At 36.0% G+C, this 16,684-nt stretch overlaps 1 protein-coding gene across 2 annotated transcripts in view; it reads left to right on the top strand.

The window, feature by feature from the left end:
- Nucleotides 1-13,162, top strand: part of RAP1A (RAP1A, member of RAS oncogene family) — an 81,319-nt gene extending 68,157 nt beyond the window's left edge. For both annotated transcript variants that reach the window (XM_003793885.3, XM_012807664.2), the window contains 4 exons: nucleotides 1,540-1,680; nucleotides 3,219-3,362; nucleotides 9,391-9,506; nucleotides 12,474-13,162. In XM_003793885.3, coding sequence (XP_003793933.1) covers nucleotides 1,540-1,680; nucleotides 3,219-3,362; nucleotides 9,391-9,477 — 372 coding nt within the window. In that variant the 3' untranslated portion in view covers nucleotides 9,478-9,506; nucleotides 12,474-13,162. The remainder of the gene's footprint in view (nucleotides 1-1,539; nucleotides 1,681-3,218; nucleotides 3,363-9,390; nucleotides 9,507-12,473) is intronic.
- Nucleotides 13,163-16,684: the final 3,522 nt, after the last annotated feature.

The following is a 16,684-nucleotide window of genomic DNA, read 5'->3' as shown; positions in this document are numbered from 1 at the left end:
GTGTGAGCCACCATGCCCAGCTCATGTTTACTTTTTTGATTTAATAAGAAGCAGAGACTGTGATCTCAAGAGAACATGATAGGAAAACTATTGCTAGTATTTGTAACACATATTTGCAAGTGAATTCATTTATTACATAATTAAATATTTTAACAGTAGCAAAATTTAACTGGTTAGCACATAGTACTTTCCTGGAATATACAAACTTTGTAGGTGAAAGATCCCAGAAATCCTCAGATTTTACATTTTCCTGGAAAATGCACTGGCAGCAGCATAGAAAGCCCACCTATTTTCCTGTGGCACACCAAAAACTGGAATTTGAAACTAGGGAAATGACTGAGATGTAGTATAGCTGACTCCCTGAAATACAAAAGCCTAGAATAACTGGCATGGGTGTAGTCGGCAAATAGAGGCAGTGTGGTGATGGACAGTCAGTAAGCCCAGGCACCAGAAGCTTAGGAAACCTTGTGGATTTATTTATTTATTGAGACAGAATCTCACTATGTCACCCTCTGTAGGGTGCTGTGGCATCACATCTCACAGCAACTTTAAACTCTTGGGCTTAAGCAATTCTCTTACCTCAGCCTCCCAAGTACCTGGGACTATAGACGCCCACCATACCACTGGTTATTTTTTGGTTGCAGTTATCATTGTTCTTTAGGAGGCCTGGGCTGGGCTGGGCTGGAACCTGCCAGCCTCGGTGTATATGACTGTTGCCCTACTCACTGAGCCAGTTTGGCACCGAGCCAAACCTTGTAGATTTAGACCTTATTTTATATTTACATATCCAAAGGCGCAAAGTTATCCAAAATATAAAGACCCAAGATATGCACATTTTTAATATTCTTCTGTATGTGCTTTCTTAATACCGTATATAAAATCCCAATACCCTTTTAAAATAAGACTTTTTCTTTAATATATGTAGTTACACAGTAATGATTATCACCAAATAAGAGGAAATGGCCCTAAAATTTAATTTGGTGTGACAAAATGTTAACAATTGCTAAGTCTAGCTGGATAGTCATTGTACGAGTCTTGCATCTTTTCTAAAGGTATAGAATACAGAATAAGGAAAATAAATACACGTGAATAAGCTCTTATAAAAAGAGTCTGTTGATTTTCAAGATGATAAAATCTGCGAGTAGAGATATTAATCATCTGTCCTGGATGATTAAGTTGTAGTTCAGTGTTGGGTACCTCAGATCATTTCCAGTTGGGCAGTAGTTGTATCATAAATTTGCAAATAAAATGTAATTATGACCCAACTGGTTAGGATCTATATATAAAAAAGAATTATATACAGTTCTTCTAAGTCACACCAAAGCAAATTAAGATGGTTAGAAATTCCCTCTAATTCGACAGTTGAGTATCATTATTTCTAGTCACCTAGGTGTTGCTGGAAACTGTGTATTAGTCTTATGTTTCCTGTCATGACAGCATGTAATGAAGTAGGAGCTCACTTGTGATTATTCTGTTCTAAATTGTTACAGTATGCATTCAGGAAACTTTAATTTATAAATGCGTATTTTTAAATTATAGGAGCAATTTACAGCAATGAGAGATTTGTATATGAAGAATGGCCAAGGGTTTGCACTAGTATATTCTATTACAGCTCAGTCCACATTTAACGACTTACAGGACCTGAGGGAACAGATTTTACGGGTTAAGGACACAGAAGATGTAAGTATTCTTCTCTCTATATCTATAAGACTGACTATCTCTTTGTGGCCAGATAAAAAAGTATCTGCTTTCTTTATCAGTAGAATATTTGAAAAGTATCTACCACATCCCTAAAAGGGCCCTTGTGACCAAAATTTTTTGACTACAAATTATATGCTGAGATTTTTTAAAAATGAAGACGTGTGGTAAAGTCTTTATTGTGCTATGTGGCTAAAAAATGCAATATAGAAGAGGAGACAAAGAAGATTTAATTAGAAAAAGCGGGACTCTAGCTTTGAAAGGTGGTAGTTAGGTCAAAAACAGTGTTCAAAGAACAGTTATTAAGAACCATAATGGCATGTTGCTATTGGTAAAATTCTATTAGTATAACACATTTGTACTTAAATGGTGTATTTTCCTTTGAATTATGTCAAAGTTTTTAATAACTAGATTTTTAAAAATTCTGTTTTAGAAATCTTGTCTTATTCAATGAATAGCATTGTTTCTGTTGTATGTCTTACAGATATCTTAGATACTTACTCAGTTTTGAACTATAGAGAGTTCCTTTTCAGTTGTATAAATTAGGTTATAAAATTTCAGTTGTACCTTTCTTTGTGTTTTTGTCTCTCTAATTATTAGTAGGAACTTGTAAATCTGCTCAGGACCTTAACGTTGAGTATTCTTGTAGGCAGGAGGGATTTATGCCTATGACTCGTGACCAACTGTAACATAATGAATAATCCTTCCCATGACTAATTTATCCAAGAGAATTCTGTTTTCATGGCATTTATGTGCAAATCATTGAACTCTGATAATTTTAATCCCTTTAGCCCATGTACTTAACTAAAAAAGATGGAGTCATGAATGTTAGTGTGTATAACTCATGATAATTGTTTATTTTAGGGAAAGGTGCACCATGTCTCTTAAATTCATTCATTTTTATATTGTCTGTCACCTCAAATAAATGATTTGTTCTCTGGACACCTTTTAACTAAGGAAACTAATATAGTTAGCTACCTGTTTTGCTAGAAGTAGGAAGTTGTAGATGGATGTAGCCAAGGAATTACGATAGGAAGAAAAGGACTTCATTTTTGTTGTTAATCCTTCTTCACATCTCACGGTCTTCAGGTCTAAATGTCAAACATAAAAATAGAACCCTAATTTACCATATTGGTCTTACCACTACTTTTGGCACTTGCTGGACCTGTAAGATGAAGCACTTAAAACAGGCCCAGTGAGTTTATTCTTCTCTATATGGCAATAAGTTCCTTTTCCTTCAGACTTTTCTACTTGAAATTCAGTTATTAAGAGTAGTCCACATAAGATTTTGGGGATTGCATTCATAAAATAATTGAGCATCATGTATGTAGTAGGCTCTCCTTCATATTCCCTTTTGTCTCTTCCCTCTTCCCTCCACCTTTCCCTCAACACACATGCTATAGTACTTTTTGTTTTAGCACTTAAAGAAGCTTAGACTCTTAACTAATACATTTTAGTTGGCAGCAGGTAATTGCTAAGTAATGAGTAATGCTCATTTTAGGTTATTTTCCTTTCCACAGGTTCCAATGATTTTGGTTGGCAATAAATGTGACCTGGAAGATGAACGAGTAGTTGGCAAAGAACAGGGCCAGAATTTAGCAAGACAGTGGTGTAACTGTGCCTTTTTAGAATCTTCTGCAAAGTCAAAGATCAACGTTAATGAGGTAATCTATAGCTGCTGGGCAGCACAGACAAGTGCTTTTTTAGTTTCACTTGCTTTAAATTCTTTTAAGCAATCTTGATTCTGTCACTTGATAGAAAATACTAATTTCTAGGAACTCTATCTCAGTTTGCATAAGGTCACTTTGATGGCTTTAATGAAGGCCCTAACATTTACCCTATTGTCAAAGAGGAAGTTATAATTACAGATTATGTATAAAGTCCTGCTGAGCCCCTAAGTGATATGCCTTAAAGTGGTGTGTGAAAACTTTTGCACCCTTGTATTATCTATCCAGATGGACATAAAAAGCATATAAAGTTAAGCAGGAAAATACAAAAATTGAAGTAGTTATTACAGTGAAACTTTTGGTGTACATAAGATTCCTCCCTGTGGGAGCCAGAGCACAGTGCATTATGTTTCTGTGGGAACCTGTGTACTGCTAAACCTCTGGGTTGCAGTCTGCAGTGCAACAAAGGTACTTTTTCATAGCAATCTTGTTTAAGTCAACCCTTAACATGAGGGTTTGTAAGACAAAAGTAGAAAAACAGTAAAACAAAATGAAGTTCATTAGCCATCTTAAGAATCTTTACTTTTTTGGAAACATACGAACTTTATACTCAAAGTGAGTAATCTGTGCATATCAACCTGTGGAATTCACTCAGGCCTAATCCAGCAGGTATACAGGCTTTTCTTTTTGTTTTTTTCCCAGGTCCTGTAGTTAACACTCCACTATCTTAAAAACATAGCTGTGGGGTGGTGCTTGTGGCTCAAAGGAGTAGGGTGCCAGCCCCATATGCTGGAGGTGGTGTGTTCAAACCCAGCCCCAGCCAAAAACTGGAAAAAAAAAAAAACATAGCTGTGAACAGGAATATTTAGCAGGTAAACTGCATGCCCAGGTATAAAAGGCTTAGCATTTAGTAGGTCCCTGAAAAATTAGTGTAGTTCCTAACTGCCCCCACCAATCAAAAACTTAAAATGTGGCTCAGCGCCTGTGGCTCAAGCAGCTAAGGTGCCAGCCACATACACCTGAGCTGGCATGTTTGAATCCAGCCCGGGCTCGCCAAACAATAATGACAGCTGCAACCAAAAAATAGCCCAGCGTTGTGGCGGGCACCTGTAGTCCCAGCTACTTGGGAGGCGGAGGCAGGAGAATCACTTGAGCCCAGGAGTTGAAGGTTACTATGAGCTGTGATGCCATAGCACTCTACCCAGGGTGACAGCTTGAGGCTCTGTCTCCCTGCCCCCCCCCCAAAAAAACTTAAAATGTTCCCTTGCTTTTGTTAACTTTACCGTAAGCACTTTTAAAAAATAAAAACAAAACAAAAGGAGCTTCTTTCCTTTGCTCTTGCCTGTGTACTTGTCATTGCAGATAATCCAGAATTATGTTGTGTACAGCACTGCAGATAATCCAGAATTCAGATCACGTAAAACACAGATGAGAATTAAAAAAGGGTTAGGTTATCAGAGTCCTATGTTTTTGCTTGCTTTTCCTTTCTGACCTGTATCTATAGGTCACTTTCCTTGACTGATAAACACATGGCAGGAAAAATATGAACCTTGCTACGAATCTTGTATTTTACAAATAATCAAGAATGCCAAAGCTTATGTTTTTTACTGAGACCATTTTTAACAAGTACATAAAAATAAGAAATTTATAAATTATAAATTCCATTCAAATATTTATTGAGTACTTGTGTCTTACACTGTGTTAGGCACCCAGGTAATAGTCATCCAGACACTATTCCTGCCCTAGAAAAGTTTACATCCTACTAGGAGCAAGTAGGATCTCTTACTGTGATCCTCATCAACAAGTAAAACAGTGACTTTTTCTTTTTTGAGACAGAGTCTCACTCTGTTGCCCAGGCTAGAGTACTGTGGCATCAGCCTGGCTCACAGCAACACCAAATTCTTGGGTTCAAGCAGTCCTTCTGTGTCAGCTTCCCTACTAGCTGGGACTACAAGTGCCCGCCATCACACCTGGCTAAGTTTTTGTATTTTTAGTAGAGGTGGGGTTTCATGCTTGCTCAGGCTGGTTTCAAACTCCTGAACTCAAGCCATCCGCTGAGATTACAGACATGAGCCACTGCACTGAGCCAAAAGAAGTGAGTTTGGCAAAGAACATACTAGGATTGGAGAATGTGCTTAGCTAGTGGAACAGTGGTACAAGATCAACATCTGCAAGATAATTGGCCTTACAGATCCAGTTCCTTGCCACCCCTGTCCTTACTCTTCTCTGGTATCCACCCACCCATTTTATCAGATTCATCTGGGGCTAGGTTCAACTCAGGTTCATAATATGGAATCTCTCCCTTTGGGAGCCAGAACACAGTGCATTACATGTTTGTGGGAACCTGTATGCTGCTAAACCTCCTCTGGGTTGCAGTCTGCAGTTGCACCAGAGCCGCTTTTCATAAATGTCTTGTTAAAGTCAACCGTTGACATGTGGGTTTATAAAACAGTAATAGAAAAACAATAAAACAAAATGCAATGCGTTAGCCATCTTAATCTTTACTTTTGGGCGGCTCTTGTGGCTCAATGGATAGGGCGCCGACCCCATATACTGAGGGTGGCAGGTTCAAACCCAGTCCCAGCCAGCTAAAAAACAGCAGTGGCAACTGCAACAAAGATAGCTGATCATTGTGGCGGGCACCTATAGTCACAGCTACTCAGGAGGCTAAGGCAAGAGAATCACTTAAGCCCAAGAGTTAGAGGTTGCTATGAACTGTGACACCATGGCACTCTACCAAGAGTGACAAAGTGAGACTCAGTCTCAAAAAGAGAAGAATCTTTACTTTTTTGGAAAACATACAAACTTCATACTTTAATTTCTTGAGTATAATAACTTGATTTTCTTTTAATAATTCTCTTTTTATAGCCTGATAATCCAGGTACTTTTGATCGTTAATTATTTCTCAGATGCCTTATGTTTTATAAATGTTTTTGTGATCTTTGAATGCCTGAAGATGAAGGAATATTTTCAAAAGATTCAATTCTTGGCCCCAGTTTTGAAAATAAGGACATACTGTTTGACTAAAGAGCCCTCTAATTTTCTGATTGATAAATACATATTTTTTTAAAACTCTTATTCATACCACTTCTGCTATGTTCCAAAAGTAGCATCTAGCTATATCAGAATCACATCAGTGTTAAGAGTTAATTATTCTTTGCTGAGGCTGGACTAATAATTGGAATCAAGACATCGAATTTAGGAATGGGAGAGGGATTGAGAAACTCTATTCTGTGTTCCCTCTAGATTTTTCTGTAGTTCAGAGAGATGAGGAAGAACCTAGGCTGGGGACTTTCAGCATTTCTAACCAAATATTATAGTTCGAACATGCCCTCATCACTGAACCATCTGCTGCTGTGAGGTAGGCAATGTTTTCCAAAGAAATAATTTAGAATACTACAAAAATCCATTACCTTTTGAATAGTACCAGAAACTGGCCAGCATGAAGAAACTGAAATAGATCAAACTTACTGTTTTCAGCTTTTACCTTTTTATTATTTTTCCTATTATAACTTACGCAACGAGTGTAGGAAACCGATGAAAGCTCATTCATGGCTTATGCACACTGAGAGTTTTTTTTGTTTTTTAAGACTGAGTCTCAGGCTATCTACCTGGATAGAGTGCCGTGGCATTATCATAGCTCACAGTAACCTCAAACTCTAGGACCCAAGTGATCCTCTTGCCTCAGCCTCCCGAGTACCTGGGACTATAGGCACTTGCCACAAGACCTGGCTAATTTTTTTACTTTTAGTAGAGACTGGGTCTTGCTTGTTGCTCTGGCTGGTGTCAAGCTCCTGAGCTTAAGCAGTCCGATTACCTTGGCCTCCTAGAATTCTGGGATTACAAGGGTGAGCCACTGTGCCCAGCATGCATTGAGTTTTTAAAGCCTTCAGAGTTGTGAAACAATGGACTTTGGAGTTAAGAAACAGAAACCATTTTGTTCAATAAATTCTGTTTTCAAACTTTTCTTAGGAATAAGATAATAGGCTCGGCGCCTATAGCTCAACCGGCTAAGACGCCAGCCACGTACACCTAAGGTGGCGGGTTCGAATCCCCAGCCCGGACCCGCCAAACAACAATGATGGCTGCAACCAAAATATAGCCAGGCGTTGTGGCGGGCGTCTGTGGTCCCAGCTACTTGGGAGGCGGAGGCAGGAGACTCGCTTGAGCCCAGGAGTTGGAGGTTGCTGTGAGCTGTAATGCTACGGCACTCTACCCAGGGGGACAGCTTGAGGCTCTGTCTCAAAAAAAAAAAAAAAAAAAAAAAAAAAAAAAAAGGAGTAAGATAATAGAGAATTAAATGGTTTGAAGAAGGAAGTGGGGAAGGTAGGGCAGAAAGAAAAGAATATAAATCAGTCACTTCTATAGTTTTGGAATATACCACTCAGTACTTTTTTCTTTGTAACAGTTAATTTAGTCTTAACAATCTTTAGACCATTTTTAAAAGTAAATGAATCTTTATCACCTTAAAGAAATATAATTGTTCACCATCTATCTTAAAATAAATGTAAACTAATACTTTTAAAATTCACTGAAAAAGTTTAAAAACAATAAAAAGAATTTCTGGTTATTCTTCATCTAGAATCACCAGTTATTAACATTTTGCCACATTTGCAGAAAACATACTTTTTAATTCCTATTTTAGTATATGTCTCCTCCTATCAAAAACATTCTTTACGCAATCATAGCAGAAGTATTAGAATCAGAAAAATTGACAATTGACAAAATCCATGATCGATGTATATTCAAATTTTGCCAGTTGTCCCTATAGTGCCAGGTAAAGCCAATACATTTTTTAACCCGCTTTTGCAAAGCATTATTTGTTGCAGATGAATAACAGTAAGGGTCTTCTGTGATACTTGTTTTTATTCTAGGTCATTAGTAAATGAAAATTTGCATTTCATAGGAAAGAACCATATTCAGCTGACCTGTTTTGTGTTTCAACACTTTGGTATACATGGCAGCCTGAAACTGTACATAAGCAGATCAGAATTAAATAATCTGCTTTAGGGGCGCATTATTTTGTCTTTGATACCTTGAACTTTTCATCTAAAAATGAATTCAAAAAAATTATTTACAGTTACTATTTATCACTTCAAATCAAAGATCAGTAGACTTTTTCTATTTTTTACTTTAATAAAAAATAACATCACCAAAATGAGGATAGACAAAAATCATGTCTCTCTGTATGCGATACCTTGAGAGGGGTCCTATTGTATCCAAAAATTTATAACCTTGGGCTAATCTTGAGAAAACATTAAACAAACCCAAACTGTGGGAAAGTCTATAATATTACAAGCCTTTATTTTTCGGAAGTGACAGTATCTTTAAAGACAAAGGCCAGGAACTATGCTGGATTTTAAAAGACTAAAGTGATAGGAAATAAAACGTAATGTCTTATCCTAGACATTTTCCTGGTGGGGAAAATTGACTTGAAAGGACATTATTACTGAGGCAACTGACAAAATTGGCATTTGTATTGTAGGTAATACAGAGTAACATATCTGTGCTTAATTGTCTCAAATGTGATAACTATAGTATGGTTCTGGTACCTGTAAGAGAATATCCTTGTTCTTGGGAAAATACATACTTAAGTATTAAGGAATTTTTAGTAAGCAGACTACTCTGCCAGTTCAGAAAACAACTGTGTGTGGAGAGAGGAGAAAAGATAAAGTAAAAGCAGCAAAATGTTACTAAATGGTGAATCTGGAACAAATATACAGAAGTTCTTGGTGCTGTTTTTTGCAATTTCTCTATAAATTTGAAGTTTATTTTTACTACCTTACTTTTCACTAAAAATTCTTCTTCTTAATCTTGTATTTACTATCAAAGAGCAAGTGTATTTTCTTAACTATGAATAGGTAAGTCCTGCCTTACTCTGACTGAAAAAGTCAGTTGGGGCGTCTGCTTTAAAACAAAGCAGCAAAATATAGATCTAAGCTCAGAATGATATTTAACAGAGTTGTTTTGTGGAACAAGTCTCAAAAATCAGTTGAGTAAGTCCTTTTTTCTTGTTTTTACTTAGATATTTTATGACCTGGTCAGACAGATAAATAGAAAAACACCAGTGGAAAAGAAGAAGCCTAAAAAGAAATCATGTCTGCTGCTCTAGGCCTGTAGTCAGCAGCAGCTCTGAGCCAGGTAAGATGCTAACAGCAAAACAAATGCCTTTTTCATCTTATTTTGGGTTTTTCCAAACTTTAACCACATTCTGTTGGACACATTGCAATATGTCTAAGTATCTGTAATTTGTAACTGTGATATATAAGTTGGAGATACATTTATTTGTTGGATAACTTACCCTCTTTCCATGAGATTCTAAGGTTAAGAACCATGTCTGTTTTGCTCACCACTGAGTCTCCACTGTCTTACAGAGAATGGATATTCAAAAAATCCTGGTTGAATGAATAGAATGCCCCCCAGATTCATCCCAAGTTAAAGTGAAACAGTGGTTCATCTGAAATAGACATAAGTACACATTTGGTGAATTATCTCAAAGTGGTCAGTAGTCACTCCTCTCCACTTGGAACCCCTGCCCTGATTTTTAACACTGGATAAGTTTTGCCTCTCTTTGAACTTTACATCAACAAAACTGTGTAAAGTATTATTTCATGTGTAGCTTCTTTCACTCAAAAATTTGTTTTTGCGCATAATCTGTGTCATGCATAGCAAGAGTTCATTTTTAATATCACTACACTAGCAATATATTTATCTATTTTTCTACTAGTAAACATTTGAGTTCTTTCTTCTGAGAAATTAGTATGAATAATTCTGCTGTGCACATTCTCGTATTAGTCTTTGTGTACATGTGCATGCATTTCTGTCAGATGCATGTCTAGGAATGGCCAGATCACACACTATACATGTGGACAGCTTTAGAAGATACTGCTAAAAAGGTTTTCATAGTGGTTATGGCACTTTCTACACTATTTATAGGTGCCATATTCCCCTCAAAATTAATTTTGTCAGCCTTTAACTCAAGCCGTGGGGTGGATATGTGATAGTATATCATTGTAGTTTTGGTATTTTTTTCTTCTCAGGTATGGGTCAACTTCTTTCATATAAACATTTTGTCTGTAGACTTCTAAGTAGTAGTTGACTATAAGTACCAATTAAAAGGGCCAGGTGCGGTGGGTCAGGCCTGTAATCCTAGCCCTCTAGGTGGCCAAGGTCGGTAGATCTCCTGAGCTTAGGAGTTTGAGAACAGCTTGAGCAAGAGTGACATCCCGGCTCTACTAAAAATAGAAAAACTAGCTAGGTATTGTGGCAGGCATCTATAATTCCAGCTACTTAGGAGACTGAGGCAAGAGGATCACTTAGAGCCGAGAGTTTGAGGTTGCCGTAACCTTTGAGACCACAGCACTCTACCCAGGATGAGCCTCTGTCTCAAAAAAAAAAAAAAAAAAAGCACATAAGTACCAATTAAATTTTCATTAAGTGGCCCCATTGAAGAGAAACTACCAGTAGTGGCAGCATTTAAGCTGCCTGTCAAGTGAGAGACCATGCTCTGTGCAAGGTCTATTTATTTGTTTTTCTTTATGTATTTAAATCTCCTGAACAGTTTCTACTTCATCAAATCTATAAATAATGCCATCAAAGAATATTTTTATGGGGTAGATACATGATGTAATTTGATACTAATTATGAGTATTACTAAACCTGTAAGTTAGAGGAAAGTAAACTTTTCTCTCTTGAGAGTTGGTACATTATCTCTTTTAAGTCTCTTGGGTTTATTTAGTAGATTATTTATTCCAGAGCTCCAAATTAACTAATAATATATGCTTCCTTAGAGATATGAATGAGTATCTCTTAAGGGAAACAGCTGAGTAATTGTGGCCCCTCTTTAAATGAAAGTATGTAAAGGAAACATGGGAATAAGGATTATATCTGGTAGTCAGACTTAAGAAAGATAGCTTCTGGCCAAATGGTTGCTTTAGGCTTTTAATGAAATCCTGATTCAGTAACTTTGAATCATCAGTTCCCTGAAAGTGATTAGTGTTAAGACTTCTGTTATTTGTGTTTGTCAGGTAAGGTAAGGAAAAGTGGGGAAAACGAGGACGTCAGTTCTTAAATACTATATTATTTAAGTCTCTTTTAGTTGACTGGTTCATTGACATCGTTAACCTTTGCTAGCCTTAAATTTATTATAAGTTTTACCGTAGAGGAGATAAATCTTTGCCTGCATCTAGAAAATAAGGCTTTCATCCTGGTTGCCTAATTTCTCAGACCCCGCTATGTAATTCAGTTTGCAATATACTTAGTAAGTCACCTGAGATTTCTATGAATGTTCCATAATGCCAAATAATATATGACTTAGCAATCAGACTACTTCATAGTGCATTTTGTTGTGAAGTGCCATGTTGTTCCTTTACTTTTAAAAGTACTGAGATACTGGGTAGATTTAAATATCAGTTACAGACATTTTTAGTGAGTGTATATGAATCTTCTGGGTAACTTATCTTGTCTGTAGTCTTTAGGCAAAATTACATTGAAATATGTTGATCTCTTTGGTATATTTATCCCATTTTTAAAGACTTCTGAGAAATTCACCGTCAGGAAATCTTCCTTTACCCTACTTCTCTTCTTTTGTCATTAAGATCAACTTTGATTCTTGTGCCTTTGAAAGTGGGGATCAGCTCTTTCTGTATCATCCTTTGCCTTAATCTCTATTAGAAGTGTCAATCCTAATATATATAATCATAAAATAGTTGACTAAATTATATCCCATGGAAAATTTATATAGGCATGTGTCATTTCTTTGTTAAAAAATAAAGTTTGAAAAATAAAACGATAATGGGATAGAAATGAAATATCACTGTTTCCCTCTTTATACACAGGACTGTCAGATATAATGTGAAACATTAAGTATAATAAAACTGAAGATACTTAAATTGACTGATAATAGACTTCCCTCCTGTGAATTTGTCTTTGATTATTTGTTAAACATTTTAAAAGGGAATTTAAAATAGCCCCTTAACCATAACTGTCTCTAGTAATGATGAGTGAAAGTCACTGCTTTTTCTATATTATTGGATGTCTGCTTGTCATCTTCTGACATCAAGAGATTAACCACATACATTGTATATCCATATCTGTTCAATGTTCTAGATCACAGAAATGAAGAACTGTTGCCCAATTGGAAAGTGCCAGCATTCCAGACTTCAAAAAATAAATCTGAAGAGGCTTCTCCTGTTTTATATATTATGTGAAGAATTTAGATCTTATATTGGTTTGCACAAGTTCCCTGGAGAAAAAAAATTGCTCTGTGTATATCTCTTGGAAAATAAGACAATAGTATTTCTCCTTTGCAATAGCAGTTATAACAGATGTGAAAATAAATATACTTGACTCTAATATGATTATACAAAAGAGCATGAATGCATTTCAAATGTTAGATATTGCTACTATAATCAAATGATTTCATATTGACCTTTTTATCATGATTCCTCCCTGTCCAGCACTAAAAAGTTGAACCATTATACTTTATATCTGTAATGATATAGATTATAAAATTTCCCCTCAAACTCATTGCAGCAGATAACTTTTTGAGTCATTGACTTCATTTTATATTTAAAAATTATGAAATATCTTCTGTCATTATATTCTAATTAAAATTGTGCATAATGCTTTGGAAAAATGGGTCTTTTATAGGAAAAAACTGGGATAACTGATTTCTATGGCTTTCAAAGCTAAAATATATAATATACTAAACCAACTCTAATATTGCTTCTTGTGTTTACTGTCAGATTAAATTACAGCTTTTATGGATGATTAAATTTTAGTACATTTTCATTTGGTTTGTGTGTTTTGTTATTGTTTATAGATACAGATTTAAGGCCTTTATTTTATAATGACCACATTATTTTAAATGTAGCAGTAGCTCCTTTCTGCCTGGTATCTGCAGAACACTTGGCTTTAAACTATACTAAGGACCTGGTGATTTCTCTAGGAACAGACCTCGCACTTTCTGTTCTAGATATATTTATTCTTACTATACAGTAAAATACATCAGACTACATAGAATAGTTTTGTATATTCTCTCTTGATCTTAAAGATTGTATCTTATGGAATAAAATATCCCACTGTGTATTATTTTTATATGTAAAAAGATAAGTTTAATACTGTATCAGGGTTTAACTTTTACTATTTCAGATCTTCCACAGCTTGTAATGTCATCAAGGGAATTATTTTGCCATTGTTGATTTGCTGGGTGTGAGCCCACTGTTGAAGTGTTAAATGTGAAAATTTTCAAACTTGCTTTATAATAGATTGAAGAATTTGAGACAAGTGAGTGAAAGTTAAAACACATACAAGGAATGTGTTAATTACCTTTGTTTCAACTATTTATGAAATAATATGGTAGTAGTAACATGAAAAGGAGTGCTAAGTTAAAATTTTAGCTTCCTATATAGTGGTGCTTTTCTTTTCCTTCTCAGTTATTTCCATTTTTATAAAAGATAGGGCTTAATGAGGACAGGGACCCAGGGTGATATTACTTATATAGTCTCCATAAAGAAAGGTAGAGCAGAAAGCTTCTTGGCCAGCTAAATGCTAGGAAAGGGGAAAAAAAAACAAGCTTGGGAAACCCTGTGCCTTGTCCCCAAACATTAAGCAGGAGACCAGTCCTAGAAAGTCTAAATCATTGCTCAGGGATCGAGATACTGTCTCATTGCAACTAGGTATGAGGTATTCATGCCTTGCTGATTTTCCAGGAGTGTGGTCAGCCTGTCAGCTACTAAATTGAAATTTAAAAATCAGGTTTTAAATGTAAGCACTATTTAACCAACCTGAGAAATTGTTAAAGTATTGTTTTTAAAAAATGGAAATTGTGTTTGTTTTTTTTTTTTTTTAGTTTCTAATAAACTTAGTTACCTAACATTTCCCTTCCAATGATCTAGTTAGGCATATGTATGGGATTGAGGGGCCAAAAATATAGTAAATTTTAAAAATAAGTGATGAATTAGGGCAAATTTGTCCAGGTCAGTGTGGCATGTTTTATTTTAAAGTCCTCCAAAGTCATTCTGCTTCAAAACTTCCTCTCAAACATTTCTTTGGACTTAAAAAATTATAGACCTACATCTCACCAGTAAAATTTTCTAAACATGACCTCATTACATAGATTGTGTAGTTATTTGCCAGATTAAATAGAATCATTAAATAAGACTTAACTCCAAGTTCCAGTGTGCTTGAGTGGTAGCATAAATTCAAACTGTTTTATAATGTGGTGGAGAAAGGTTGATACTAGATTGCTTTGTCACATCTTATACTTGGGTTAAAGGTGGAACCATCAAAAACATGCCTTTGGGCGTACAGTGGTATGCAAAGCAGAGCCAGCTGAAATCTGAGCTGTGCGTTGCTATCTCAAAGAAATCTGTGGTTGCTGAGCAAGATGGAAAGGTATCCTGTTAGAAAATGGGAAGATGGTTGTGTTTTTATGTTGTCCTGAAGTGAACTCCTTAATCTTGATTCCAGAGGGCAGGGTGCCTGAAAATAAGATGTATTTTTATAGCTGAAAAATCAGAAGTCTCGAGGATATTATATGAATCTCATGTGATAAGTATCTAGGAACTGATACCATTATTAGTATTTGTGAGTAAACTATAATGGCTTTGGTTATATGAGTGACATATAATTTACGAAGTCTTGGTGCCACAGTTGATAGTTTTATTTTTCAATTAAAACACAAATGACTTTAGTGGCTTGATAGTGCCCCCAAACAATCTAGTTTTAGAAACTAACAGTAATACCGTGTATGTAATCTAACTATGATCTTACATTCCACCAGGGGGAGCTTCAGTATCAGTTAAGAATTCTACAAGCCTTGACTTAACCTATTCAATAGACACTGCATGCTTCACAAAGAGGCTTAGAGGCTCTCAGTCAAGAGTTTACTACCTAATTGACCCTGGAAGATACACAAAAATTCATCAAAGATGTGAATAACTCTGTAATTTGCTGAAATGTAGCCACATGGGTAGTTCTCTTAAGAATATTTGGAGAAATATGGATGTTGGCATATCACTCTCTTGTCCAAACAACTGAACAAATCTGTCACCTTGATCTGCCATCATAAATGGCCACCTTTTATACCTCCGTGAAATAATCCGCTTTGAAGCTGTAATATACATGGAAAAGTTAATTCTTAGGGAAAATACTGATCTTTATTTTATTACCAACTTTATTAAAACAAACTTGGATCTCTATTTCTCCACATGTGAGTAGTAATGAAACACTGCGTTTTCTGAACGTGGCCAATTTAAAATATTTTGCCCCTTCATTCTCGTAGATACAGATACATTTTTGTCAGTGTCTATTTGTTTTAGGACTAAGGAAAGAAATAAGGACTACCTTGGTGTTTTCCTTTGTAAGCAAAGGAACAGTAGAGTCTTAGAAAACAAAATATGCTCTTACCGATGGTATGTTTACTGAAACCAAAGCAAAGCAATTGTCAGGTATTCGGAGGAGGAAAATAACCTTTTCTCTAGTTTGAGTTTGTAACTTATTTAAGGTGCTAAGTATGTGTCAAAATAGCCTCTCTTGAATCAGTTCCAAACATAAAAGGGCAGAGTGGTTTGGGTGCTTGTCCAGGACGTGGAAAGAACCATCTTGCATGGTGAGAATGTCAATTTTGAGGCAGCCTAACCACCCAACTTTTAGCATGTATGTTCCCCAAAATGTAAAAAAATGTAAGCTATTCTGGAAAATGTAGTCCCCACATTACATTGATCATGGATTTTTCTTCCTGCAATTTCATCTTAAGATTGTTGGATGTGCAGTCCATTTATTGCCCTGTGTTGCTTAAATATTCTTGGTGAGAATAGCTGGAGACTTTGAACTGGGTACCTAGTTCTGTTTTCCGGGAAGGCAACTTGGATTCTGTTTTGCAGATATTAACAAGTTTTAAAAGGGATTGGGTGATACAAGTCCCTTGGGCTGGTTAAGAAGTGGCCTCTTGTGCTTCTGGGCCCAAGGTGTGACAAACATTTCCCGATAATTGCTTCTCTTAAGGAGCAAGAGATTGGCTGTTCCTCTGGAGGAAAAACCTTAATAAACCTTCCCGTTTTAAACAGTGGTGTGACTCTTATTATTTTCAATGAATTTTTGTAAAGTTTCACTGTGTTCAGGTTTTTGTGCTAAATGTCATAGGAATAGGACATGATCTTAATTATTACACTTCTACTGTATGCTGGGGATACAACAATGAACAATACAACCCCAAATCCTGCCCTTATATTATCTTGATCTTTAGAAAATGATTTTTAAGGCTTGGCGCCTATAGCTCAACCGGCTCAGGCGCCAGCCACGTACACCTAAGGTGG

Source organism: Otolemur garnettii, unplaced genomic scaffold (assembly GCF_000181295.1).
Source record: "Otolemur garnettii isolate 467f Iridium unplaced genomic scaffold, OtoGar3 scaffold00073, whole genome shotgun sequence".
Classification (NCBI taxonomy): domain Eukaryota; kingdom Metazoa; phylum Chordata; class Mammalia; order Primates; family Galagidae; genus Otolemur; species Otolemur garnettii.
Note: the sequence above shows the minus strand (reverse complement) of the source record. Positions and strands in the feature narration are given on the sequence as shown.